The 27,381-nt window shown below is 42.7% G+C and overlaps 1 protein-coding gene across 2 annotated transcripts in view; it reads left to right on the forward strand.

Annotated features, from left to right (window-relative positions):
- grin2db (glutamate receptor, ionotropic, N-methyl D-aspartate 2D, b) overlaps positions 1 to 27,381 on the forward strand; it is a 73,200-nt gene that overhangs the window by 31,917 nt on the left and 13,902 nt on the right. For both annotated transcript variants that reach the window (XM_088306608.1, XM_088306609.1), the window contains 10 exons: positions 49 to 377; positions 1,603 to 1,717; positions 9,074 to 9,279; positions 10,710 to 10,878; positions 12,718 to 12,871; positions 13,986 to 14,111; positions 16,257 to 16,486; positions 16,828 to 16,988; positions 19,429 to 19,498; positions 19,636 to 19,753. In XM_088306608.1, coding sequence (XP_088162734.1) covers positions 49 to 377; positions 1,603 to 1,717; positions 9,074 to 9,279; positions 10,710 to 10,878; positions 12,718 to 12,871; positions 13,986 to 14,111; positions 16,257 to 16,486; positions 16,828 to 16,988; positions 19,429 to 19,498; positions 19,636 to 19,753 — 1,678 coding nt within the window. The remainder of the gene's footprint in view (positions 1 to 48; positions 378 to 1,602; positions 1,718 to 9,073; positions 9,280 to 10,709; positions 10,879 to 12,717; positions 12,872 to 13,985; positions 14,112 to 16,256; positions 16,487 to 16,827; positions 16,989 to 19,428; positions 19,499 to 19,635; positions 19,754 to 27,381) is intronic.

Consider the following 27,381-nt stretch of genomic DNA (forward strand, 5'->3'; position numbering starts at 1 on the left):
TGCCCTCCTCCTTGCTCCCTCCCCCCCCGCTCTCCTGCTGTCCTGCAGGTCCGCCTGCTGTACTGCTCCCAGGAGGAGGCCGAGCTGGTCTTCCGAGCGGCCTGGGCCGCAGGTCAGGCCGGCGCCTCGCACATGTGGTTCGCCGTGGGGCCCGCTCTCTCAGGTTTAGGCATGGAGAGCCTGCCCAGGGCTCTGTTTGCCGTGCGGCCCCAGGGATGGAGGGACGAGCCCCGCCGGAGGATTGCGCGGGGAGTCTCGGTGCTGACGCACGGGGCCGTGGCCATGCGCAAAGATTACGGGACCACGGGCGGGCCCAACTTTGTCACGAACTGCGCCACCGATGCCAATCAGACCCAGAGAATGCGGGGCAGGATGAGGTGAGAGAAGCAAACCAGGAGGAGGGATGAAACTAAGAGACGCTAGACTAGGGGTGGGCAAACCTTTTGATTGGCGGCCCACAATGGGTTCTAAAATTTGAGAGAGGGGCCGAACCAGGAGCAGATGGATGGAGTGTTTTGGTCACCTCACCTCATCGGAGAAAACAAATACATTTAATTTCACATTAAAGTGAACAAAAGCATAACAAAAATATATATGTCTTTGAAAAACCACCCTATTTAGAAAATAAAACAATAACAAGGTTTCTCATTTAATATTTTTCAAGTTCGGCGGGCCGGATTAAAAAACTAACGGGCCGCTTGTGGCCCCCGGGCCATAGTTTGCTCACGCATGTGCTAGACGGAAAATTTGAACGAAGGAATTGAGAGAGAATAAGATCGGTGGTGTGCCTGGAGCAGCTTGAAGGGAATATGGGTGGAGTCGGTGGACTTGAGTGTCAGAGCAGGATTTGAGAAGATATCCGAATTTTGGAGCTGGCTGCCATCCATGCAAAATAGATGTTGTTGCTGTGTCTGGTTGCAAGTTGGCAAAATTACCCGGGCATCTGTAGCAAGCAGACCATGTCTCATGTATATTAATGACCCCGTTTAATATATTCCTCTTCGCCTGTGCAAACAGACAGCGGCGCACTCTAACAGGTAGCCAAAGTGGTCGTCGTGCTTCTCATCCCTCTTCATTTTCAATGCCAATCATTCCAGCTCCTTAGATATTGCAAACATCGCATTGTGTGAACGGATTAGGAGGGAAAATGAGCCAAAAGATGTCATTTATTAGCTTATTTGCTGTGACATTTGTAAATGAATCCCAGCGCAAGTGTGGCAATTAAAAAGCGCGAATGATTAATAGATGGCTCTTATTTGCTTCTGAACTACGTCCAGTAACAGATGATGCTCCCGTTGCCATTTTTTATTGGCGCTGCTATCTGCTGCTCAATGTCTGCAACTGCACTCTGCCGCTTGACTGTGCAGCTCCGAAGCGGGGCGACTTAACACCAACAGACAATTAAAACGTCTGTCCGGCGGGATTATCAGACAAAAGAACTTATTAGTCGCTTCACAGTCCAAATCCCGGCAACACGGCGCGTCTGATTATTTGAGCATAGATCGAATCAGCAAATGAAGTCTGACAGCCACCAGACAGGATGTGTTTGCTTTTCTAATCTTACCGTCTCTTCGTGTCTCTCACGTGTGAATCTCCGCACAGGTACTTCAGCAACATTACGCTTGGTGGGCGAGATTACTCCTTTGACGCCGACGGCTACCTGGCCAATCCATTTCTGGATGTCATTTCTTGGACACCTGGTAGAGGATGGGAAGATGTAAGGACATGACATTTTTTTTTTTTTTCCTCTTGTGTGTTTGTGTGTCTGAACACAGATAGCATGAAAAGCTCCATCCGGTTGTTTTAATGTCCTTGTAAAGTCAAAATATTTTTTTCTAAATGTAAAACACCCTAGAGAAGAATGTTTTAAACAATATTGACAAATTTGATTGATTAAAAAAAAAAATAAAAAATTAGGCTTCAAAATTGTTAAAAATCAAGCCGTTTGTCTCCGGTGGGCAAGTTGTGACACACACCACTGATAAATGGATGCTATTTCATCTAACAATTTTTTTCATGCCTACACTTGCCGATTTACAGCAAAAATGTATTCGCTTAAAGCCTCCGGTGAGCTGAAATATATCGCACTAGGTTGTCGTGGGGCTTTAGCATGAGAGAGGCGCTAGCCACCTGCTAGCTTGCTAGCTAGCTGGTGGATGGGCGCCCACCTCCTCACTTGGGAATCGAAATACGAACACAAAAACTGTTTTGTAAACCGTTGTATCCTGGGAAGGCGCATTTTTTTGGGGTGTGTTAGCGTAGCTTGCTAGCTAACTGCGCGCTTTTGTAGCGGAAATGGGCCTATTCATAATAACGCAAGTGATGAAACTTAAGGTGCTCAGTCCTTTTATCAGTTTTTATATAGTGGCGGAGGGTGGCAACTCACGCTGGAATCCCAAATATGTCACGAGACGCACGTTTGAGCCGTGCTCCAAAAAATTAGGAACACACAAAATTGCGAAAATTTCAATGCTATATTTCTACACTTCAGTATTATGTAAATGTCCAACTTTTAATAATTTCTGCAATGATCTGTAAACATGTCTAATGTATTTCGAACCAAATTCACTGGACGGTATTTTTAAAGTCGGAAAGAAAAATAGTAGTTTTAATTGCAGTGAATTTGGCATGTGTGTTGTTATGTTTCCCTTGATGAGTCGCTGCGAGGGCATAAAATCAGTCAGAGGAGAATTTGTGTTGACGTTCTTGTGTGTATATTTCCTTACATGCTGGATGAACAAATCTGTGCATGCAGCATTGGCATGTCGAAACATAAACCTGACAGCGAGAATCGCAAAGGTCACGGGGGTTTACGTTTGCGTAAAGTTCAATATATCTTCAAGTGCCCGAGGCGGTAGAGAGACGCATCTTTTGACTGCCGTCTCGCTCCAGCTGCACTTGAGCAGTCAGAAAACGTAACGTTTTGATCATTTGGTCTAACCAAACCCTAAAAACGGTGCAGGGAGGCTGGTCCACCTCCATTTTGTTCGGATTTAATTTGGAAATTGATTTAGACCATACCAAGGTTAAACTGACATCATAAAACTTTGATTAACTGTGCAGGCAATTTGAGAGAAACGTTTTAATCTTCTTAACAGCAATCCAGGCGTAAAAAAAAAAAAAATAACCTGTAATATTAGTATGGAAAACTATTAATCTGTTGTCGTTAATGATACATGAGGAGGGAGCGATAATAAAACTTGATTTTTATGTCACAAGCAACAAAAGTAGTAAAATGTACTGTAAAAAAAACAAGAAACATCTCTGAATTCACTTCACTTGGTCCTTCAAGGGGAAGTAAAAAAAAATTGAATATGAATCAAAGAGCAAAATGCACCCATTTTTCTCCCTCTCAGAGAGAGTGGCCATTTTGCCACTTTGTCGACTTACTTGGACTGCCTTTCGCCTCTCTGTTACTGTTAATTATTATTTTTTTTTTAATATATTTTGCTGAAAACCGGATCCCAGTATGAGATATTCCTTATGAGAGAAAATTCAAAATCGCATCATTACCAATGAAATGCACAGGTTGAGCTTTTCCCAGACTTATTGATACAACATTACGCCACACATTGAATGCCGCAGAGAGATCGTCGCTGGTGGCTTCATTTCAAGCTACGGCATTATCCGTCCAAATTATCCTGAACGTCGGTGGAAGTCTCAGTTTGTCAACGTTACATGACCAGAAAACCAAACCAAAAGCTGAAAACCGTGAGCTGTGATTGCCGACAACAGTCGCCAAGTGTCAAAATGGCTGAACTCTGTTGAGATCGCGTTCAACTTCACACACGACGACGCTTGGACCTTTTTGTGCAACTATTGTGCAACATTTGGGGCATTGGCAATAGACATCTTCTGCAGCTTCATGCAAGTGTCTTAACTCATTCATTACCAGCCGAGTTTTAAAAAAATGGATCTTTGACGTATTTAACCGCCAATGGTATTTAACATGAGTAGCATTAAAAGAAGAAGAAGAAATTAAACGGCTGTCCTCGGGTTCTGTCAAATCGTTTACGGTCCAAATGCTGTTGTGTTCGTCCTATTGGTTGCGTAAAAATGATTACAGTCAGCAGTAAGCCTTGCAATGTGGCATTCCGGGTATACAAGAGTTGCAAAATGCACCTTGCCTTAAATCGATAAGAAACAAATTGTGGCGCTGTAGTCATAAATATGGACCAACATATTAATTTTTTCCAAAATTCATTTAAATAAAAAAAAATGAAAGAATCAGTAGACGCTGATTGTTCTCATTTGTCGCCTGCGTTCTCACTTCCTACCTCGCAAATGAAATTCAAATTGCCATGCGTCTTCGCCTATGGATGGTGTGCACGTTACGCCTGACATATTGTGCATGTTCCACACAGCCGTTTCTTTTACAAAGCCTGGTCGTGTTTCCCTTCCACAATGAATCCGACTATTCGTTTTACGCTCGTCGGAAAAAAAAACGAAGCCATCCTGACTTGGCGGCGCCGTGTACATGATCACAAACATGGTTCTAACAAGTGGAACCAAAGACTGTCCAGTCCAGTCAATGCGCGTGAACACAAATGAACACATTGGAGGTTCTCAGCCCCCCTGCTGGTCTTAACAGCCTACCAGAGTCCAGTCACTGCGTGCGGTCACCTGCTGACTCCTGCCACATCCCAGAAATCCCTTTCAATTAGATGCTCCTACGCAGCTCCTTCGACTCAAACCAAGGGTACCATACCCGCCCACGCGCACACACACGCAAGGAGCCTTGACACATAGAAATGAGAGCGCAATTTGTATGCGTACTCCCTCCTTGCATGGATCCTACTGCACACAAACACACACAAAAAAAAGCGGATAAGAAACCCCCCCCCCCCCCCCCCCTCGCCCCGTATCTGCCTACTATGCACATCCACACTGTTGGCGCTCCCTGAATATTTAATGTTGGCTTTACAATGACTGCACCATTACCTAAAGCCCAGGAGCGTCCTAGCTCGGCTGCTGAAACGCCGCACATCGACGACGACCGAAGGTTGTGAGGCATCAAGCGAGGTTCCGTTAAGCTGTGGGAGAAACACACAGATGCGACGTGATTTTTACACAATGCTAATGGCCGATTACGTCTCAAAGAGAGAGAAGGTCGAGTAGTTCAGAGCTAGAAAAACAAAGTTTTTGTTGTAAACATTAGCGGTGGGGATTTTCTCAGGGCTGGAAAAGATAGCGTATGATGTTGCCGTGCAGCGCCGACCCCTCTGCATAGCAGTCAGTCATATGTTAATCTGCCAGGCCGATAGAGGGCAGCACCACCGCGGCCTAGAGACAGCTCTGAAAAGAGACGAACAAGTCGGAGCATGTAGATCTTGAACAAGACCCTCTCAGTCCGTGAAAGAATCGGGAACGTTATAGGGGTAACTATTATGCTGTTATTGCATATTTAAGAATTAAGTCGACACATTCTATTGTTTTGGTGGGGGGGGTGGACATTTGAAGTCCTTTCAGTTGAGCTCTGTGATTGGAGTTTTTTTTTATACACTTTTCAATCGTGTCACTTGACTAAATGTCAAATGGAATTTAAGTTAAAACTTTGAGAACACATATTTTATCATTTAATACTTTACAATATTTACATATCGCAAGATCGCCACCCAAGTATCAGGATCCGTATCAGATCGTGACAAAGTGTATTGTCCCAGCCCGATAATTTTAGACTTAATATCCATGATTGCCATTAGGCAACATTCAGAATCAATTCATTATTAATATCAGTTTTTTTTTTCAGTGTTGTTAAACATTGACATACTGCATTTCTTTTAAGAACAATCAGTGTACTTGTGCACTAGTGGTAAGACCACGTGCCTCGGTTGGTTCTGGGTTCGAATCTCTGCGTCGAGTGAGCATATTCACCCAATGCTTGCGTGGATTTTCTCCCGTTTTTTCTTCATTAATGTAATTCAGGCAACAGCATTTTACAATGATACACACAGATAAGTAACTGCTTATATAGCTCATTTTGATAACACTTAATATTAAGTACACACTGAAATCATTCATCAGCCAAATGATTATTCGTGTCAGAAACATGCTTTATAAATGACGACTTCACTATTTTTAAACGCTTAGCTACTATATTGTACTTTTGTCGAAAATGAGTTTTGCGACCAGATATTTTTCTTCTGGATAGTTGCTTTGTAGTAGTTTATCTTAAACCGATTTAATACTTCGTCTTGGTAAAACACTTCAACGCAATTGGCACCCGCATTTTTTTTCTTTTGCTCAGCATATATTTCCCGAGTAGTGGTTGAGAATGCATAAATTTGTGTGCAGGCTGTGATTGGATTCAATGCCTGTTGCGCGGCTGCGGTCGAAGTGCCAAGCTGTCAGTGCAGCGGCCTCGTCTTCCTCTCGCCGTCAATGTTTGACTTAGACAGCCTGGGCAAAATCTGCCAAGCTTTTCTCAACCCGCTTAAGCAGCCACTGTAAACTCCGTCTCCAGTATATTCAGGTATTCTTGTGCATGTGGCGCTCTGCCTGCTGTACGTAAGCATACCTTATTTATTTTTTTAATATATTTTTTGGGGGGGGTGGATGTTGCCTTTGTCACGCTTGTCACAACGTTTTAAGGTAAACATGCACAATTGTCAAGTGATGCTGCAAGACTGGATGTGGTTGTGCAATGCGTTGCTTTTGTGGAAAAAAAAAAAAAAAAAAAAAGAAGCGTATATGACATTACAAAAGCAAACAGGAATGCAGATTTCAGATGCAGGAATTTTTAAACCAACAGAGCAAACAAAAGAAAAAGTGTGTTTTCTCAAAAAGCATCAATGAATCTTAAACCCAGGTCTGTGGTGAATATGCATTTGGAGCAGACCAGCGCCCGCGGGCATAAAAATGCATCCGTCAAACCGAGGCAAATTGACAAGGATGGAGATTTCTCCCTGCTGCTGAACCATCTCAGCCGCACTCATTTCTTTTTGCACACCAGCGCGCAGTGGTCGAGCGGAACTGAACACATTTACACTGGCTGGAAAAGTGCCGATTCTTCAGCTGATTACGGCTGGCAATCAGCCCTATCCAACACTCCAATACAGTCTGAGTTAAGGAGAAAGTTATTCAAGAGTATTGCGCTAACATCACACAATAGGCTGTTTAAAAAAAAAAAAAAAAGATTTAAATTGTACAGCAGAACAGAATATTTTCCACCGTTATTCCCTCTGGAAGCATAAAACCAAATTAGAGCCAGAGTGTAACTCAAACTCAGTCGTGTTTGATGTCAAGTGCGGACTAATTGAAGCAAATTGACTTTTTGCTAGTTCTCCACATTAATTGCTTCTATGCGTTTTACAATGTTCAATGTCATGAGTAGAAGTGACATCTTGGTGGTTAAAGGGGAAGTCAACCCAAAATTCTGATGAATATTACGTTTGTGGAATATTAGTTAAGCAGCAAAATCCACCCGTTTTTAGCCATGTCAGGGGGCGGCCATTTTGTCATATTTGTCGACTGAAAATGACATCACAGTCGCTCAGGGCTCAGGTAATGATCAATCATGGCTCGGCTGTTTTCTGAAACTGAGCTTTATCGCGCATTTATCGTTATCGAGGTAAAATTGCTCGATTTCTCGCGATATTGATTTGAGGTCATATCGCCCAGCCCTAATGCGGATAATGTGGCGCTCATGCAAACACGCAATTGTGACGGAGAACAAAGCCACACGTGAGTCAGAGCGCAGCACGGCGGGTGCTCGCTAATGGCTCGTACAGGCTTAACACATGTCGTCCGTTCTAGGTCCTTTGCTCAGTCTCTGATTGAAGTGTTAGATTTTAATTGCAACTGATACATTTTTAATGAAGCATGAGCTTGGGGGTTACACATTTTATCCAATTTTCACATTTGTGCAGCTGAGACTGAAATATGTCGCTGGTATGATACTTGAATGGGTTGAAAAAAAAAAAAATCCGATCAAGGAGTCGAAAATGAAACTTGTTTGCTTCACGCGTACGTCCACCGGCTTTTCGCCTGAAAGCCATTTCTTGCGCCGTCACGTGTATGCGCATTACATTTTACCCCCAGCCGCAACGTCAAAGCTATTATGCAGCTCAATGCATCAATGGATGATGAGTGCAACAAATCTGGATTACGAGTTTGGTGCCATCCATCACGCGACGCCTTTGCATGTGCATGAATTTGCCAGGTAATTGCGCCCGTCCAGCATAACTTATAATTTAGAGGCACGTGTTGCGAGTCAGGCGAATGGCACCCATACCTGTAACGATATAATGGAAGCGACCAGCACGAGCATGCCTGCAGTATTTATGAAGATAATAACGTTCGTGTTTTATTGAGACTGTCAAAGAGATGGTCATTAATCTCATTGGTCATTTTGTAGCTGCTCCGTACAAGTTCATTTTAGCAGCATAAAGAGGATGAAACGAACCAATCTCGTGCAATGAATGCCTTTGAGTGCAGCCGTTTGAGTCACTTTCGATCGCTATTGTTGTCCCGCCTTTAACAGGGGAAAAAAAAATGACTCTGTAAAAGCTCAGTGCTGTTCCTCGAGTAAAGGAAACATTTCCAAAAAGCGAATTTAGGTGTTGTGCTGCTCACAAGTGGAATAGCGGTAAAATGTCGACAAGTGGATCCTCCCTGAGTCTGAATTTTTTTTAAATCCAGGTTTAAAAAAGCTTCCTTTTTTTCCCTCCCATTCCTTTGATTAATCAATTTCACTCTACGGTCTTTTTGAAAATTCAGAAAGCTACTTTTTAATGATGTCCTTTGCTTTTAAATGTATTTTTTTTTTTTTAAATGTATTTAATTTTTTTCAATTAATAATAAATAAGGTTGACTCGCCTTGCTTATTGACCGAACCTTAGTTGCTCATTTTTGCATTTTATTTTACATTTATTTCACAATAAGACCTGTTGGAGCTCCAAGTGACAACATTCTTTAATTGGGATCAATAATACGAGTGACATTCTCATGTTGCGTCTAATTTGCATGTCAACAATATGACAAAATCCTTTGTGTTTTTGAAGAAACACAAAATATGATGCAAGTACGTGCAATTGAGCCTCTGTTTCATTGGACTGCTCTCTCTCTTCCTCAGGTAGGCTGGTGGGAGAATGGCGTACTGAGACTGCGATATCCGGCCTGGTCCCGCTACGGGCCTTTCCTAAAACCTCCAGACGATGCCCAGCATCTGCGCGTTGTCACGCTGGAGGAACGACCATTCGTCATCGTGGAGCTGGCAGACCCCGCCTCTGGAACGTGCATCCGAGACTCGGTGCCCTGCAGGCGGCCTCTCAATGCCAGGTTTGATTTTTAAAAATTGTTTTTTTTAATGGAGTGAATGAGCTCCAATAATGATGTGAGCTTTCAACCAGCAAAGCGGTGAATTTAGAAATTATGCAATTTGTTTTGTTTTATAATAAAACTTATCAGCGCTGGAATTAGGATTTTTTTAGGTGGCTGTAAAGTGTCGCTGTCGTCCAAATGCACAGGTGCGTTCGGTGAATGGAGCTATCGATCACTGACAACAAACGTATGTGGCGCCTCAAAACCCGGTACACAGTCAGTTTTTCTCTTGCAAAGTGTTTGTAGATGATTGCATCGTCTTAATTTAGGGTAATTGAGTACCAGAAAATACAAAAAAAAATAAAAATAATTGCAAAAATGTGGGCGGAGTCTATTATGCGCTATGCTGTGATTGGCTAAATTGTACGAATGTAACGAATCAAAAAAATTGATTTAAACTGCTTCAAATATGCATCGATGTAAAAAAAAAATATATATATATATATATAAAAGGATTAATGCGGAAATTTTGATCACGAAAGTATTTGTAATGATAACAGTCAAATCTATTGTATGTTTATTTATTTTCATTTTTAGTTCTGGCACAAAACACTGATAAGACAAAAATGTAGTCAAAATGATTGATTCATTTAAAAAAAATTTTGTCAGGTTACTAAAACTTAGTCTTTGTAATGAGAACAAAATGTAGATATGAAAACATATTTTAGTTATAAAATAAGTTATTCATTTTGGACAAAATAGACAAAAAAATCTAACTGAATTGAAATTGGGAGCTAAAAATCAAAAATTTCATCGAATCGGTTCTTGAGGGATTCATTACATCCCTACCAGTTTGTATTTTGGGATGTCTAATTTATTCGGAAAAGAATACATCCGGCAAAAGCCGAACAAAAATCTTGCCTGCAAAAAGAAAAGCAAACAAACAAAAAAATAATGATGCCAAAATGATACTTAAACACGAGTGTTTTGAAAATGTTGGCTTTGTAAAAGCTTTTCCTTTCCTTCCTTTTGAGGGAGATTCATTAGAATTTTTAACAAACCGTATTTCAAATAATCCCCTGGAAAGGATTCTGTAAGTGGGTTTCCGTCGTGGCTTTTCTGTTACGAAGCGACGTTCCTGAGCCATCAAGATGCCCTCCAACATCAGTCATCTCCCCAAATTGTGGTCTCTTTCCCACTTGACCGTAATCAATATCAAGCTTCTCTCCACGGGGGCGGGGGTGTGAGGAATGACTCCGAGCTTTTGTGACTTGCACACAGCCGCGATGACGCTCTATAGTTCTTCAGCTCCCGAAGGCACGACAGCACCCATCCCGACCCGGTCCATCACACCTGTCAGCTCGAGCTCACTTTTATATGACCTGCAATTTCCTTTCCTCCCCTAAAATCCTCTCTTTTTTTTTTGCATCTGTGTGACTCGTTTCCAGCGCCAACCACGAGGGAGTGGCTCCCATTAAGCAATGCTGCAAGGGCTTCTGCATCGACATCCTCAAGAGATTGGCAAAGATAGTCGGCTTCACCTACGACCTTTACCTAGTGACCAACGGGAAGCACGGGAAGAAAATCGACGGCATTTGGAACGGCATGATTGGAGAGGCGAGTGCGCGCCGCTGTGGTGTTTGTTCTTTGCGTATTTGTGCCTGCTGGCTTGTTTACTCGCGCTGAATTTTCAGTCAATAAGCCGTATGGTAACATTCGTCAGCCCCCTGGGTGACCATTAAACACAAGAATACACTGACAGAGATAGAGAGCGAATGGGAAAAGCAGACAGTTACACTAATTAAATGGACAAGCATGATGGTAAACACACGCTCCTGCAAACACATCCCAATGCGTTTATCTAATGAAACAGCCGCATCGACATTGTCAGAGACCTTCCGGCTAGTTTGATTTGTCCTTGATATTTTCGGTGCGTTGCTAGTTTCATGTCGTGGAACGTTAGCCTGACAACAAGCGTTCGGTTTCCACTGAGTGACTTTGTGGTATAAAAAAAAAATAGATGGATTATTTGCAGTAGACTAGTTGTTGTTGTAAAACTAGTCTACTGTCGAGCATTTTTATTTTGGAGTCAGCCAGTCCTCCTTCAAGTGTCTCCAGTTGCTCCAAAATGCTGCTGTCCCACCTCTGAACTGGAGCTCAGAGGAGGGAGCACATATCTCCAATTCTGGCTTCCCTTCACTAGCTTCCTGTACATTTTAAAATGATTTTATTTGTCATCAAATGCCAAACTTACCTCTCTGAGCGCCTCCTTCTCAACGTACCCGCCCAGTGCCTCAGAGGTGTTGATCTGTTACGTTAATTCTGTCTATCTTTAAAACTCATTTTTATTCTTTGGCAATTGACTCAGTATGAGTTGTTGTTTTTTATTGTCTTAATAGTTGTGAATTTTACTTTATGTACAGCATTTGTATGCGGCTGCGATTGTTTTTGAAGCACTTTAGAAAAAAAGTTGAGTTGACGAGAATAGCAAAAATAAAGGAGGGAGCACAGGACCTCAGTCCGCTGAGAATTCACGCAAGCGACACACAATTAGCAACTTTTTCTGTTTTTGATTTTAAATTGATTATAGTTAAAAATGTGAAACTGACAACATATACTATAAGAGTATTGCGCTATTATGAGTAACAGAATAAGTTATGCGAACTGTGTTTTGGATGTTAGCTTATTTACAATGCTAATGCTAGCTTGGTAGCTGAACAGCATTTTCTGTGACTACTAATCACAACGATGCACTTTTTGAGTCGTGCTGGTTGAGGTTAGTGAGGGGGGCTTTGGTTTTGGTAAGAGACTCGAGGTGGTGGAGTGTTAGCGAAATGAGGCTACATTCAAATCTAGCTCGTGCTTGTAAAACCGCACACTCCCTCTTTTATTAAGTTCTCTGTGCTTCATTGAAGCGCCTAGCTTTATCTCCTTTTTTCGCCTTTGCAAACCGGAAGCGTTGGCACTGTGCTCTTCTTCCCTACTATTATTTCTGACTTAAAACCCGGCCAGAGCGGTCTATAAAATCCATTTCCACGCACAAAGGGCCGAACAAATGTTGTCACAGACTGGCGTGTGTCTTTTGATCAGCTGTTCCAAAGCCTGCCATTCTTTGATCAGGTAATCCAGACTTGGCAAAGTTGAGGGGAGGGCGCTCTGCGTTTCGCTTCACTTAATTTTTCTGCTGATTTGCTCTGAAGAGTGGATGTGTCGTGTCTGATACAGATTAACATTTCACTTGTACAATCAGCTGTCTTTTCAGCATTGTTGTTTTTTGTTTTTTCTTTTTCTAAATGGTGGCAGGGAGGAGACAAGCTTTGGCTCATTTTGTATGCTAAATGGATGCAGAGGAGACATATCATCTGCATTAGTGCCATATTGTGCACCGAATGAATACACATTTAGATAATTCAGATAATCAGTTCCTCATGTATCGTTGGTTCCCATTCCTTCTAGGTGGTATACAAGCGGGCAGACATGGCCATTGGCTCTCTGACTATCAATGAGGAGAGGTCTGAGGTTGTGGATTTCTCTGTCCCTTTTGTGGAAACGGGGATCAGTGTCATGGTCTCCCGTAGCAACGGAACTGTATCACCATCTGCTTTCCTAGGTAAGAGGACAATTTTCTTTTGATGTATAGACATAAATGTGCACATAGTTAAAATAAAATGAATTTGACTTCTTTGCAACATGCGTTTCAAACTCAAAGATTCACTCTGACCAGTTTGAATGGGACTGTTATTGAAGATTTGTACAAGTGTCTATGGACTCCTGGAGAATATTTTTTTCTCCAGTGGTCCCGAATTTTTTTTCTGCCGCGGACCGGTTCATACATTTGCCACTTGTTGCTAATGCTAACAGCTAGCTGCTAGCCAGTCGTAGCCACGAACGCCGGAGACTTATGTCGTGTAATCCAATGACGGCGTAATTAACTAGCGGTTTGTCAGCGTCCTAAATTACCGACTGAATATGATTTCGCGATGGCGTTGTTATGATGGTGGTAATTTTGCAACGTCAATTAAAACTGCGATGAAGCAAACTGAAAGTTCAAAAACGGAAGTCAAGGTAGCCATCACGCTACCACGATGGCAGATTTCAAAGTAAAGGTTTGCTAAGGCTACTGTATTGGCGTCAATGACTCGATGTATTATTTGTGAAGCTTTATTTTGAAGTGTTCGGCGGCGTGTTCGCTAAGTATGTTTGCAGCTTTGTTGACATGTCTGTCTGAAATGACGGTGTCGGGACTAGGGACAGAAAAAAAATATCATTCATTTGAGGACTCGTTTCACCTCAAATTGACAAAATGCTCCCATACATGCGACTTACGTGTTCCATGTGAGCCATGTGAGGTTTCTACTTCTTCTGCTGCTATTGTAGTGATTGCGGACTCATCATGTTGCCTTCATGTGATTGTGAAGTTTTTTTCTCCACCTGTCATTCCGTGAATCGTGCCCGGACCAAACCGTGGTGCTTGATCCCTACGGATTGCGAGTCAAAGATGATTCACTGCACCATTAGTCACGAGTCCAACATAAATTGATGTAACGAAGAGAAAACATTTTTTTAGACTCAAATAAATAAACCAGAAGTACTGCAAGTTTTTTTCCTTTATTCTATGCGGCTTGCCGCAGCCCGGTCCAAAGTGGGGTCCGCGGCCCGGTGGTTGTGTAACGCTGTCACATCATCCAAGTGTGTTTACTGTAGTCTTGTGTTTGCCCCCAAAGAGCCCTACAGCCCAGCAGTGTGGGTGATGATGTTCGTCATGTGCCTGACCGTCGTGGCTGTGACTGTCTTCATCTTTGAGTTCTTCAGTCCTGTGGGCTACAACCGCAGTCTCCAAACTGGCAAGAGTGAGTGATGAGTCCGCTCGCTCTGTTTTTCCCCCGCCTGACAGATGAGTGTGAATGCAGTCTATCACTGTCGCTACACAGATCAAATGGACAAATAGTGTGCACACAACTGGGATGGGGTTTATACTCGAGAAAAGGCATTTTTAAACAGTCCTGAAGAAAATTCCGTTCAATGGTCGAAAGCATGTTGACTTTTTGTTTTCCCACAATAAAATCTATGTTTTCAGAGTATGCTCCAATTCTCAACTGTGAATATTGCCAGTGTGACCATGTCAATGGCCCAGTGAGTCAGTCCTACAAATGAAAACGCCCACTATTGCAATCTTGATATCAGTCTTTCAGGATGGCCGAGTGGTCTAAGGCGCCGCGTTCAGGACCCAGTCTCCCCAGGAGGCCTGGGTTCGAATCTCGAATTTCCCCATTGTGGGACTAATAAAGGCAATATTATTTATTTATTTATTATTTTTGAGTCCAAAATGGTCTGGCGCCAAATCTCTCTTTGGTCTGTCTTCCTGTTTAGGTCACGTTGACACGTTTGGTCCAGCTTGATTTAGCGCCACGCTGGCATTTTTATCGTTGCACCAGAAGGTGCCCAGTAAAAATGATATGGAGAGCCACCGGATTGGAAGTCGTCGTGTGACGAAATTGAATCTTTCGAATTAGTATTGCTCTCTCTCCTTGAGTTGCAAGTCAAAAAAAGAGCTTCAAATTTCCTATTCTTCAGTCAAAGTGCATTTTCAGATTTGGAATGCTTTCATTGGAATGGGATTGTTCCGTTCTACACTCACTATCACACCTTTGAAGAACAAAAAGGTGTGATAGTGAGTCGCGACATTAACAGGAAGCTGCACCTCATCCACACGCCTCGAACGTGAGCTGAAAAGATGTCAATAGTGAGTGAACACAGCCGTTCTATTTTCTTAGCTGAGCTGGTGGCATTGAGAAGACAACTTTTAAAAAGGATACAAAAAAGCCACCCGCTTATTCAAAATTGTATTTCCCTCAGCGGGTCCATGTGCCATTGTTGTTGAATTTTCTTTATTTTTTTTTCTCCGTTTCTGAGTGAGCTGTCGCCGAGAGTTATGGTTAAGAGGCAGCGTCGCACTTCCTTGATGTTACCGCACAGAGGGTGGTCGGCATCCTGGCGTACAGGAAATATGAGCGGTGTCATTTCGGATCATCACTACCGTCTCGGGGTGATTGTTGGAAAGCGCAGTTGACTTTACCGTAATATGCTGCCCCCTATTGAGTGGGAGTGTGAAACATGAATCACCTGCTTGTTCCGATCAAGCGCAAGCGGCGCCTTTCGACTGTCGGCGAAGAGGGAGTTGTTGAACTGCATCCGAGTATGTCCAACATCGAAGAGGCCATCTATTATTCAGCAGCGTAGTTTGTACTCCTGTGATATTTAATGCCGCCGATGCATCGGCCAGTCTTCGACTGCATGTGACTGAGTCATCCTCCTCATATCATGGCAGAGCATCACAACGGCGTGAATGATGAGTTTTACCGCGAGGTTACGTTTATTGGTGACATCATGTCGCCGCCATCTTCAGAAGTCACGGCCACTGACTTTCTGTATGAGCTTTGCTGTCAATATGTTCGCTCGATATTTTTATATTCAGCAAACTCATTTTATGCGTCATGCACTGAGGTTTCATTTGAATGCTTCTGTGCAGGCGCGTATTTGCGCGGAGAAATTTTTAGAACCGATAACAATGGCGAAAAAAATGTATTGAGGTTTTTCTGACTGGTATTGCGATTTTGATTTAATTTGCAATTTTCGTCGCAATGTGGAGTGAGAGTGACAAACATGATAGAAAATGCCATTATGTCATTAAAAACAGTAAAAGCTATGACCGTATTTTCCGCCACTATTTTATTTCTTAGATTTTGAACCCTCCCGCTAATACAATGGTGCGGCTTTTCTGTGGATTTTTCTTTCACCGGTAGGAGGCGCTCTATAGTTCAGAAAATACGCAAAATGCTGCTGCGGCGCAAGCTAGCTTAGCACCTGGCATTCAAGCAGCCTTGAAAGAAATACTTCTGGGAATTTATTTATTTATTTATTTTCTGTCCCAAAATGATACATCATTCAACGCTACTGCTAACTATTTTCTTGGTCTCTCTCATCTCTCCGGACAGAGGCTGGAGGGTCTACTTTCACTATCGGAAAGTCTGTGTGGCTTTTATGGGCCATTGTCTTCAATAACTCCGTGCCGGTGGAGAACCCCAGAGGAACAACGAGCAAGATCATGGTGCTGATCTGGGCCTTCTTCGCCGTCATTTTCCTGGCCTCGTACACGGCTAACCTGGCGGCCTTCATGATCCAGGAGGAGTACATTGACACGGTGTCAGGCCTCTCAGACAAGAAGGTACTTCATTGCTTGAATGTTAATGAGCTGTACTGGGAATTTAAAAAAAAAAGGCAAATTGAAGTCATAAGGGAGTCAAATTCCATGAATTTAAACATTCAAATTGATTACAGTGGAGCACTGGAAGAAAAAGGATAAAATCCCATTTAACATAACGCTATTACCACAGTTCTTGAATGCTTAAAAGGCAGTTCTAAATATTCAAAGTCCACATCTTGACCCCCCTCCCAAGATTGGTCTCTGCTCAAAGTGTAACAACTTAGTCTGCAAACGGGACAGAAATCGGTCAAACAGATTGGTGCACAGCCTGAGGTGTCTCATGCCCCTTCCGTCGCCTTTAGTTTCAGCATCCCGAGGAGCAGTATCCACCGCTGAAGTTTGGCACGGTGCCCAACGGGAGCACAGAAAAAAACATCCGCTCCAACTACCCAGACATGCACCAGTACATGGGCAAATACAACCAGAGAGGAGTGGAGGACGCCATTCTCAACCTCAAGACTGGGTTTGTTTGTTTGCCTTCACTTGGTTCCGTGTTTTTTGGATCGCTGTCACCTTTTGCATTCGACCATCCTTCCCAATTCTTTGACGTGAAAGCGGTATGTTTGTTCATGGAAAAACTGTGAAACAAAGGGTTAGGGTTCTTCGTTTTGGATCCAAACAAACTGACATGAATGTTTCCACTTCTCTTGCGAGGCGGCTTCATTCTTGACAAAAAGCTCTTTTTCCGCATTCGAGCTGTAGCCGCATCATTAACAGACTTCCTCCATCAACCTTTTTCGCCTTATAATCAAAAATTTCCTCCACTAAGATTGTTTAGCGCTCTTTATTTGTTGCTTCGGGGACGCGTTTAAACAGTTACGGCCAGTAATTGTGTTGCTCGCACATATTAAGCTGGGAATATATTACAGTTGCTGTGGCGACCAACTTTAAAAGATAAACTCACTTTCTCCTTTGAATGAATCTGCTTTTATTGGTCATACACAAAATTGACTCTATTTAACCCTAAAAGTGTTCATACGTCCAAAATGTGTTTTTTGTTGACTGGACGGATTTATACACCAGTAATAACACGGCTCAAAATAAATAATAGGACTTTAATTAGATGAGAGTGGCTTCAACTGTAATTACATGATGGCGGGTTTCTTTACATTAAAACCTGCCAAAAACACAAACAAGAATCCTTGTTATTATTGCTGCCAAGTTGAGCTTCTTTGATTAGCAGCAGATTTATGTCAGCACATTTTAGTGTACAGTATTATGAGCCAGTAAAGAATCCGAGCCCACAGAAATGAACGGCAAAGACACCATGGGGAGGCTCGTCTCACTATTATTCCAGCGTATAAAAACACACAAACAAGTTCAAACCGAAATAAAAAGCAAAGCAGATCCTTAAGTCTGTTGCAAAGATTTCCAAAGAAATACAAACAGGAAATGAAATCGCCCGCTCTCTGAGTGCCCCTGTAGATGAAAGACTAATTAAAAAAGGTCGTCGATTAAAAGAGAGTTCAAAACTAACGAGGAGCAAATGGATAAGAATGACGGAAAAGAAACGGCGCACAGCACTACGCTGTGAATTAAAATAAAGATAAAAAGGAATCCATTTTAATATTGACAGCAGATCACGTCTTTTCCACGGAACCCGTTGGAGGTCCTCATTCTTATTTCCCTGCAGCTGTGTAACGTTACAAGCTAGCATTTGAATCTTTTGTCTTGCTTTTCATTCTCTTACACGCAAATTCTGTCACCTTCGCTTTATTACGCGCAACGCCTTCAAGACGTTGGGCTCTATTTTTGTCGACAGCGCACTCGCGCCGAGGCGCAAACGCCGGCAATATGTGAATAATTATATTTTTTATATAATATATTCATAAAATTGTATTCATATAAAAATATAATAGTTTTTTATATCATATATACAGCGCTAGAGGGGGGCACACAAACGATCGATCGGGGTAGGGGTGGCCACTTGAAGATGGCTGTGACCACACCCACAGTGACGCAGCCCTCCCTCTCGCAGCTCCGCCTGTAAAATTATTAGACACTCACGCCATTTGTGTTAATGTCAGCGAATGACGTTTGAATCAATTCGCATTTGGCACAAAACACGTCACAAAAGACAGACATTTCTCTCGTGAGCCGAGGTGGCCCAACACTCAGTTGTGTGTGTGTCACAAAAACGGAGCACATCACTTCCCCTTTTTCATTTTTCTGTGAAAACCTCCATCACCTGGCATATGTGTTTTCCGTAATCCCAGTTTATTTTATTCCGAGCCTGTCATCGTTCTTGCCGCCTCCGTGCCGTGTCACCACCGATATAACTCACTGTTGTCGCGTTTTAAATAATTGAAACTATTGCTAGCTTGTTGCTATCCTTCGATTGTATTTGTTGCTTCCAGCTTTTCCCCAACCTAATCATTCATTTTGCATCCATCCTTCTTCAACTCTATTTTGGTCTTTTCTTTCCCCTTCAAGTGTGTTTTCTTCCTGTCTGTATTTAAACTTTATAATCCTCACCGCTCTTGCCCTCTGTCGTTTCCCCCCTGAAGTGTGTAAATCTTTTTCCTGCTCTCTCTCTTTCTCTATTTTCCCCCTTGTCAGCGCGCTCTTCACAACGTATAAATCCTCATCCTCCCTCCTGCCTCCTACACGCACATTCCCCTCATCTCTGCGTCATTTTATTCTCCTTGTTTTAGCCAAGACTGAACTTTTCAATGCAGGCATCGGTCGACTGAATTTTTCTGCAGCGCAAACTCCACTTTCCACTCGCAATTAGTTCATTAGTGGCAATTTGCTGCCAAAATATATGAAATAAGTCTGAATTTTTTACCGCTTAATAACCGTTTCATCCCTACATCCTCCCTTGCCTCTGCCAACCCCCCACTCAAGCCTCCGCTCCAACTCCCAATAAATGATGAATGCATTTTTCCTTGATCTCTTTACAGGAAACTGGATGCTTTTATTTATGATGCTGCAGTATTGAACTATATGGCCAGGAAGGACGAAGGTTGTAAGGTACGAATCAACTCCCGAGCACACACGGTGCTTAACGCACAGCGGACATAAATAGAGAGAAGTTGACATATACACTCAGCTTAATGTTCCCGTTGTCCTTCTTCTTTTTTTAAATTTTTTTTTCTCTTCCCTCCAAGGTGATGACCATAGGCTCGGGGAAGGTTTTTGCCACCACAGGCTACGGTATCGCCCTGCACAAAAATTCACGCTGGAAACGTCCTCTTGACCTGGCGCTTCTGCAGCTGGTGGGAGATGGTGAGAATGACGAGGAGGGAAATAATTAAATCCGATGAGGGGCAACGGGAAGGCGGTAGGGGGTGGATGAAGATGATGTGGATGTTCGGTGTTGGGCCAAAGCGATGGGTTGTTTGATCACGACAAGGGGAATAATGGTGTGTAGGAGAGGTGATGGTGGTTGTGGTGGGAAGAGAGATGCCTAAAAGGTCTCTTTACTGTCTGGCTGCGAGTGGGAAATAAAACGGGGAATGGCACCAAGAGGAATATGATTGTCCATTTAAAAGATTGCTTGAGTAACACAGTTCTTTCGGTACCGGGAACAAGGGCCTACCCTCGTGTTTTCGTGATCTGAATCTCTCAATGCGCGTTCCCTGCTCGGGAGCGCACGGAAAAAAATAATTTCTCTTTGTGAGTCCGTGTCGAAAAGGATCATCACGACTTGAGTGGTGATTTTACACTTGTTACAGATTAGCTGACACTGATATAGACGGGGGGAGTCTCAAGGGGGGAAATGATGAAAGAAAGTCCAAGACGTCTGAAGATGGGAATAATAATCAAATAGTCACTGAGTTGATTGTGTGCAATTGATTGTTGCTTATTCGCTTGCAAATGCAGTGCAGTACTTGGCTGCAACCAGCAGAGGCGCTCTTGATTTAGTAGCCACCACTTAGTTGTCACATATTGTAGCAGTTGGGCAGAGTTGTTTGCCCAAATATGGTAAATGTCACAATTTTTCGCAAAGCGATTTTGATAGTTTGTCCCCACATCATGTTATTTTTACGCAAAATTAAGCAATTTAAAGTGTTGAAAAGATTCTGAACAAATCAATGGATTTTCTTCAATGTTTGTGGACAAGAACGAGAAAATATTTTTGCGACATACCTCTGAGCAATCATGTCTTGTTAAAAATGGATAATGGAATGATTTCTTGCAGAATGGAATAGTCAGCCACAAAGGTAAGTTTGGATGCTGATTATCACAATCAAGCTCTTATCTTGTTTATTGCGTCACTCGAGGCTAGAAGACCTTTGAAAAAGAGTTTGGGGAGATGACATTTGAGATGTCGTTTGTTTTAGTAAAGCAGATTTTTGTCTGGTCGCTGCATTGGCGTGAATACATATTCTATCATTTAAATAAATGACGGTAATAAAACATTGATTTTTTTTTTTTTTTTTTTTTTAGCGTATTAAAATAGGAATTGAACACGACTTTGGGGTGGCGTTGTATTGATGTTAGTGCACAAAGGTTTATAAAAGCATATTGTCGCTGTCCTGTAAAAAAAAAAAGCAGGTACTACTTGAATGAAACATTTTGGAGTTTCTGAAAAATTGTCATTTAGAAGATTCAAGGATTCCACCGATAAACAGAACACCCAAGAAGTCAATGTCATCGTTAGGTACCTTTAAGACATCCCCATTTCACTGCCCAGTATCTTGAAGCTGACAGGGCGGACAAAGACAGGCGGCTAGGCTAATGTTAGCACATGATCGCGCTTCAGTCAGCGAGTCGACTATACTGTTGAACAAATATATTCTGAATTCCAGAAAGGTTTTCATACAATTTTCCATCTCACTTGGAGCTGAAGGAAACACATTTTAAGTCACTTAATGCACTGGCATGTGCGCAAATGTTTGGCTACTTGTCATAAGACCTCGGGGCTTCATTATTGTGCTCCATTTTCATGATGACTGAGTGATTTTTGTCAAGGACACCAAAGACACTTTGCAGTAATATTGACCCAACTCCTCCAGTCAGCATTCTTCTTTTTTTTTTTTTTTTTTTTGGTCAATACGGCACAAGAATTCATAAAAAGATTTAGCCCAATGCTTAAACTGTAAAGAAAGGTAACATTCAAGTTGAAGGGAGGGGTTGGAATTAATACATTAATTTGTTAGCAGTGGCAACATTATTAGAATCCTCTTTTGTCAGCTGCGCAAACTGTATTTGGGATTATGGGAGTCATCGTGTGTGTGCGAGAGAGAAAATCAGTTTTGCAATCAGCGCACGAACGCTTGATTGTCATTTTACATTGTCCACCACACGCATTTATCGTCACAATTGGATGCCGCTTGCTTGGCTGTTCCGAGGACTCAAAAAATCAGCTTTGATTATGGCGTAGCGGACAAAGCCCTTTAGTTGTTTCTGGCATGCAGACGCTTTAGCTGCTTACACACTGATAGTGCCAATTCGGTGCCAAGATCTATTAAATAAGGCGGGTGTCTGCTGCCGAGTAGCTGGACTAGGAGACGAGAAAAACGGAGTGCAGACAGCCTTGACGTGGAGATGCTGCTGGTTATCTCAAAAATGCATGTTTTATTTATTCATTTTTTTCATGTTTTTCTCTTTTTTCTTGTCCATATATGTGATTATATTTTGAGAAACTAAAAACTAAACTTTTGGAAAAAATGAGACTTTATTTCTTTTTTATTTGCTTGTCAAAGAAGGCATTTTTTTTTGTTCTGCCTCGTTATCTGGGCATGACATTCCAATTGTGTGTCAGTGTCTCACTTTAAAATGTGACAAATATTCTTGTATTGTTAGTGAAATATTTTTGTCTGCGGGTATGTAAATTGTTGTCTCTCACTATTTATTTAAGAGACATTGACTTGGTTGATCTTGGTTGTTTTCTGGATTCTGGTTGGCAAAACTAAAATATACACACACACACGCATACATCAAGGCTTTAGTTTTCCATCGTACCTTTCGCAACAAAATGTATATTTTGCACCCCTTTAATACATATTAAATAGCCAAACTTGGAATCAAATGCCCCTCGATCAAAAGTACCGTATTTTGCTGTCTATAGGTCACAATTTTTTTTCTTAGGTTGGCTGGTCAGACAACTTAAACTCTAGAGCGACTTATACATATTTAAAAAAAAAAAAAATAAATGAATTTTACTGACAGCTATGAGAGGGCACTCTAGACTTATGCACTGTTATCTCCTACTCTTTCCAAAGACAACTGAAAAGACTGAACACAAATGCCCCTCAAGAGAATCATATTCTGTAGACTAGAAAGCTGCAAGGACTGAAATTTGCAGCTGAAAAAAACATAATCGAGCAGCAGAGAGAAACTTTGGAATGAATGTGACACTTGTTAGGAAGTGGCGGAGGATGCTCTTACTGCAACCAACCAAAAAAAAAAAAACCCTGAAAACTAGAGTAAGGAGTTAGCCATTGGCTGCTTGAAAAACATTCTGCCGTTGGTTCTTGTCAACTGTGCAGTTACATCTCCACGCTCAGGTCGTTGCCAAGGCGATGAATATAAAGAACTTTGCGGGAGGACCTACTTGTTTCGTTTCCGCTTCATGCAATGCAGCTGCCTCTCTATCAGAGCACAGACAGGCGGTCTCCCAAAAACTAAAAATAAATTACCTTTAAAAAATGCAACTTCTACTACAGTGCGACTTATGTTATGGTTTGACTTATACGCCGGAACGATTCATAGTCCGGAATATACGATAATGATGTGTATTGGGAGCCGTTCTCATGTCAGAACAATCTCAACAGAATAAGTTAGCGTTACGGGTTATCGGTCACTTTAGCTCATTCACTACCAGCCAAGTAAAAAAAAAAAAAATGGATCTATGACGTCTTTAGCCGTCAATGGCAGTAAACGAATTAATGGTGAAAACGCTTTTGAAATGATTTATCTCTCGTGTTCGCTTTTTTGCTTTTTTTTAAAATATATATATATCAACAACAAAAAGGCATTTGAGCCGGGGTGTGTAGACTTTTTATATCTACTATATGTGTAGACAAAAAATGGTCATTTGACTAAATTGACATTGACTTTGGTAAAAAAAAAAAAAAAGAGTTGCTTTTGATAATGCAGCCCGTAGGACTTGTCAAAGCATGCACGTAGGTCTTAACCAAGTCCATTTTGTTGTTCTGCACGCCCCAAACAAGTTGAAACTGAATCACCACTTCATTGAGTGTGGAATTTTCTCGCCGTGTTTCAGCATGCACCTGCGCTTATCTGCCGCGGTCGCATCAACTCTCAGGGTGCCGTTGAATTAGACGAAGGTTTTATTGGAGTGGATTACTAAAAGAGCGGATTACCTCGCTGTGATGTGGAGGAAAAGGGACCCCTCGAAGGCCGCGTCGCACCTTCAGCCGGGCTAATACATGTCACAGCGTTACATCATCGCCGTTGCGTGCGCTCTATCATTTTTACATGCTGAGCTTTGCTTTGTCAACCCAAAGAGTGTTTTTGATCTCCGCATTGCCGCCTCTGGTGCACACCGTCTATTGATCTCACTACGTCTCGTTTCCTGATAGAAATGCAGACTTTGCACTCTTGTCAGCCCCATTTCCATTTTTCAGTTTTTTTTTTCCCCGGTATATGTTATTCAATAAGTACTAAAAAGCTGTGGAAACAAAGGTTGGAGCTTTTTCCTTTTTTTTTTTTTTGCTGGCTGGCTTTTTTCCCCCCAGCAGTTTCCTATCAAGGTATTTGACATGTTGTGATTATAGCACACAATAGTTTGGGTCACGGTTTTCTGCACATCTGCGGTGGAGCTCGGCCACTCTGGACGTGTTTGGCAACATGCCGCATCTGGCGCACGCACGGCCGCCAAGTGTGCGAGCGTGGAAACGCGCAAAAACCAATTCTCTCTCGAAATAATTGGGCCCGTTTGCCAGCAGTTTGTCTTAACATTGTGGCATTCGGCGAGGTTTTCATTGTGAACTCTCAGCAGCTTGCTTTAACTCTTTTGAGAGCTAACCCAGTGGTGCAGTAAATGTGCAGTATGCTCGGATTTATGCACTTGCGTATGACGGGATTGAAATGACAAATCATGCTTAGAGAGAAAAACGGCGAGTTTAAACCCCGCTAACCGGAACCCAAGCCCCAGAGAGATCAGACAGGGGGGCATTTGAACAAGACCAGACACTTTGACCCTTTTGTCCCTTTGTCGGGAACAGGAGGGTGTTTACTTATGATAATTAGTTCCAGCTGGCATGCGCTTGCACAATACAAGAAAATTGATTTCAGAACATGGGCGCGAACAAGGTCAGTACGTGGTACGCTGTTGTCAAAGAGCAAGCGGGTCTCAGGTGCAACATTTTCTGTTCGCGTCTGCTTCGGCAAGGCAAGGCAGCTTTATTTTTTATGTCTCCTTTCATATACAAGATAACTCGATGTGCTTCACACAAGCAAAGACACGACACCTAAAAGGATTCCAAAACAGAAATAATTAAAAGAATGTACAATGACAATATTAACAGAAAACTTTCAAACTGTAATAGGAAAGTAATTATTTTAGATTATGTCCTCTGTGGGTGCTCTGGGTTTCTCACGGAGTTTAAAGCTTGACACCGTTTGTCTCCGCATCACGTTTTGCCACGTAGGTAGCGGCGGCACTGCAAAATAGTGAGCACCAAAAATTCCCCGTGAAAAGCAGCAAAGTGACACCGCTGTAACGTTCTTAAAAAAATACAGACAACCCGCAACGTTTGTCACCTCTGACACAAGCTCTTTTCATAATAAAAATTAGCCTAAAGAGTTATTCTTCCCCCTTTCCCTCGGGTTCCCTCTAACACACAAAGAGGGATCCAAAAATGTAATACCGCGATTGACCGCTAGGGTCCAATTCACTACCTTCAAGCAAATTCATGTCTTCGATTGAATATAGCGTTTATCGTGTGTGAGGCCTGGCTGAAGAGCGCAGTTTGAGGAGTGACTGAACATGGGGGTGGACAGAAACGTTTGACTCCGCACACACACTCAGATTCTGCGCGAATGACTCGAAATTATCCAAAATATGGTTCTAGTGGAACATTTCTTTTTTTACGATTACATTACACACACCATGACAATCCCTTTCTTTCCTACTTAGGGCGTCTTTGACCGAGTGGACTCACGTGGACTCTGTAGGACTGCACGGTTAGATCTTGTCTAGCCTCACCCAAAAGTGTATGACCCCGAGCCCAGACCCAAAAAACGTTTTTTTTCTATAACCCTCTCCTAACCTTGAAACTTAAACGCAAACACGCTGGTTGGACTCTCCACCCCTAAGTGCCCTCTGTCGACTGACCCAAACCCAAATAATAACTTTAATCATCCATGGACTGCGCCCTCTGCTGGTGACATGTGGTCCTGCACACAACTTTTGAACCCAGTCGCCTTTACACTCCCGGGCCAATGCCTACTCCCCCGTTTTAACGGCTCCTGAATATGCGGCTTCTTCTTTTTACCCAGAATGGGCGTCAAAATGGCCGTTTTGACCTCTTCCGGAGTCAAACGTTTGGCTCAATCCGTATTTAGTCCCACCCCAATCTGCGGCCTGCAGTCATGTGCAACCCCCCCCCCCCACACACACACACACACAAACTCACGATGCAATGGAAATGCATTTCACAGAGCATTTTTGCCACCTGCCACCAGCAGAAAGCGACTGTGGATGTGAAAAATCTTTGTGAATCCACCTCGGTGAGTCAGTTTACGGTACGGGCCAGCGTTTGTGCAGCGTGCCAGCTCGTTCCTGACCTGACCTGCCAACAACGACAGAGGTGGAGTGTGAATTTGACACACCTGTCAGATTTGGCAGACCTGAGTTGGCTGCGACTGAAAGGGAGAGACAACTCCCATCACAAAGGTCCAAAGGTAGCAACGAGCAGGAAAAGCGAAAGGAAAGAGAGCGACGACAACGCACAAGGGAATCCGGGGGGATGAGAATTAGAGTTTAGCGAACGGATTCAGCCGAGGTTCTGTGAGGTGTTGGACGTGAGGCTGCCTATTTAAGTATAACCTTCGCAAAGGCGCATGCTGCTTTTCCACAATGGGTTCGTGTCTGGAAATAAGCGATGACGCAAATCATTTTCTCTATTAGCCTCTCAGTGTGCGGTTCAAATGAGAAGTTGGTGTTTCAGCAGTGGTGGGCCGTCAAGGCCTTCAAGTCCTTCTCTGTTGGCCTAACATAATCAAGAAAAAAATTCTTCACATTGATGTCACAGTATATCCTAGCGTTAAATTTTTAGGTGAGAGTTTTTATCCAATCAGAATTCCGCTAGCTCGTGTTGCTAGGCAGATTTCACAATCACAGTAGCACGGACTATTCGTCCGAGGCCTTCAGATACAATCGCGCGGGCATCTCTTCTGTGTGTGTCAATAGGCTTTCAGAGTTGATAGACAGCTGCGATAGCCAATCAGATCACGAGTTGGTTACAGTGTGCCTTCTCGCCGGCCTTACTCTAAAGGTGATAAACGCGTTTTGTGATTGGATACTCACTTATGAGGGGGCAGCGCTATGCTGAATCAACACACTCGAAAATCGTAACTCGCGACGGTTCATAAATCTAAAATGTATTCTTGTTTTATTAAACCAATGGGCGAAGGGGGTAAACGTGTGGATTTAATTGCAGATACGCTTGAGTGAACATTTTCAAGACAGACTTTTCAAGAGACGCTAGGTCGGTCAACACTCAGTAGTGTGTAAGTGTCTTTCTGTGTCTTATTTCTCCAGATGTAGTGTCATAAATGAGGGTGATTTATTCAAGTCGGACTAAGTAGGACTTCACCGAAGGCCTACGTGTGAAATGCACGGCCCGCCACTGTGTTTTGGAATGTACAAAACGTGTTTATGAGGCGAATCGGAAATGCCGACTTGTTACCTGCCATTGAGCTGCAGTGTGTCCATCTGT

This window comes from Idiotropiscis lumnitzeri, chromosome 10, assembly GCF_059441095.1.
Source record: "Idiotropiscis lumnitzeri isolate Australia: NSW breed Sydney's pygmy pipehorse chromosome 10, RoL_Ilum_1.0, whole genome shotgun sequence".
NCBI classification, from domain to species: domain Eukaryota; kingdom Metazoa; phylum Chordata; class Actinopteri; order Syngnathiformes; family Syngnathidae; genus Idiotropiscis; species Idiotropiscis lumnitzeri.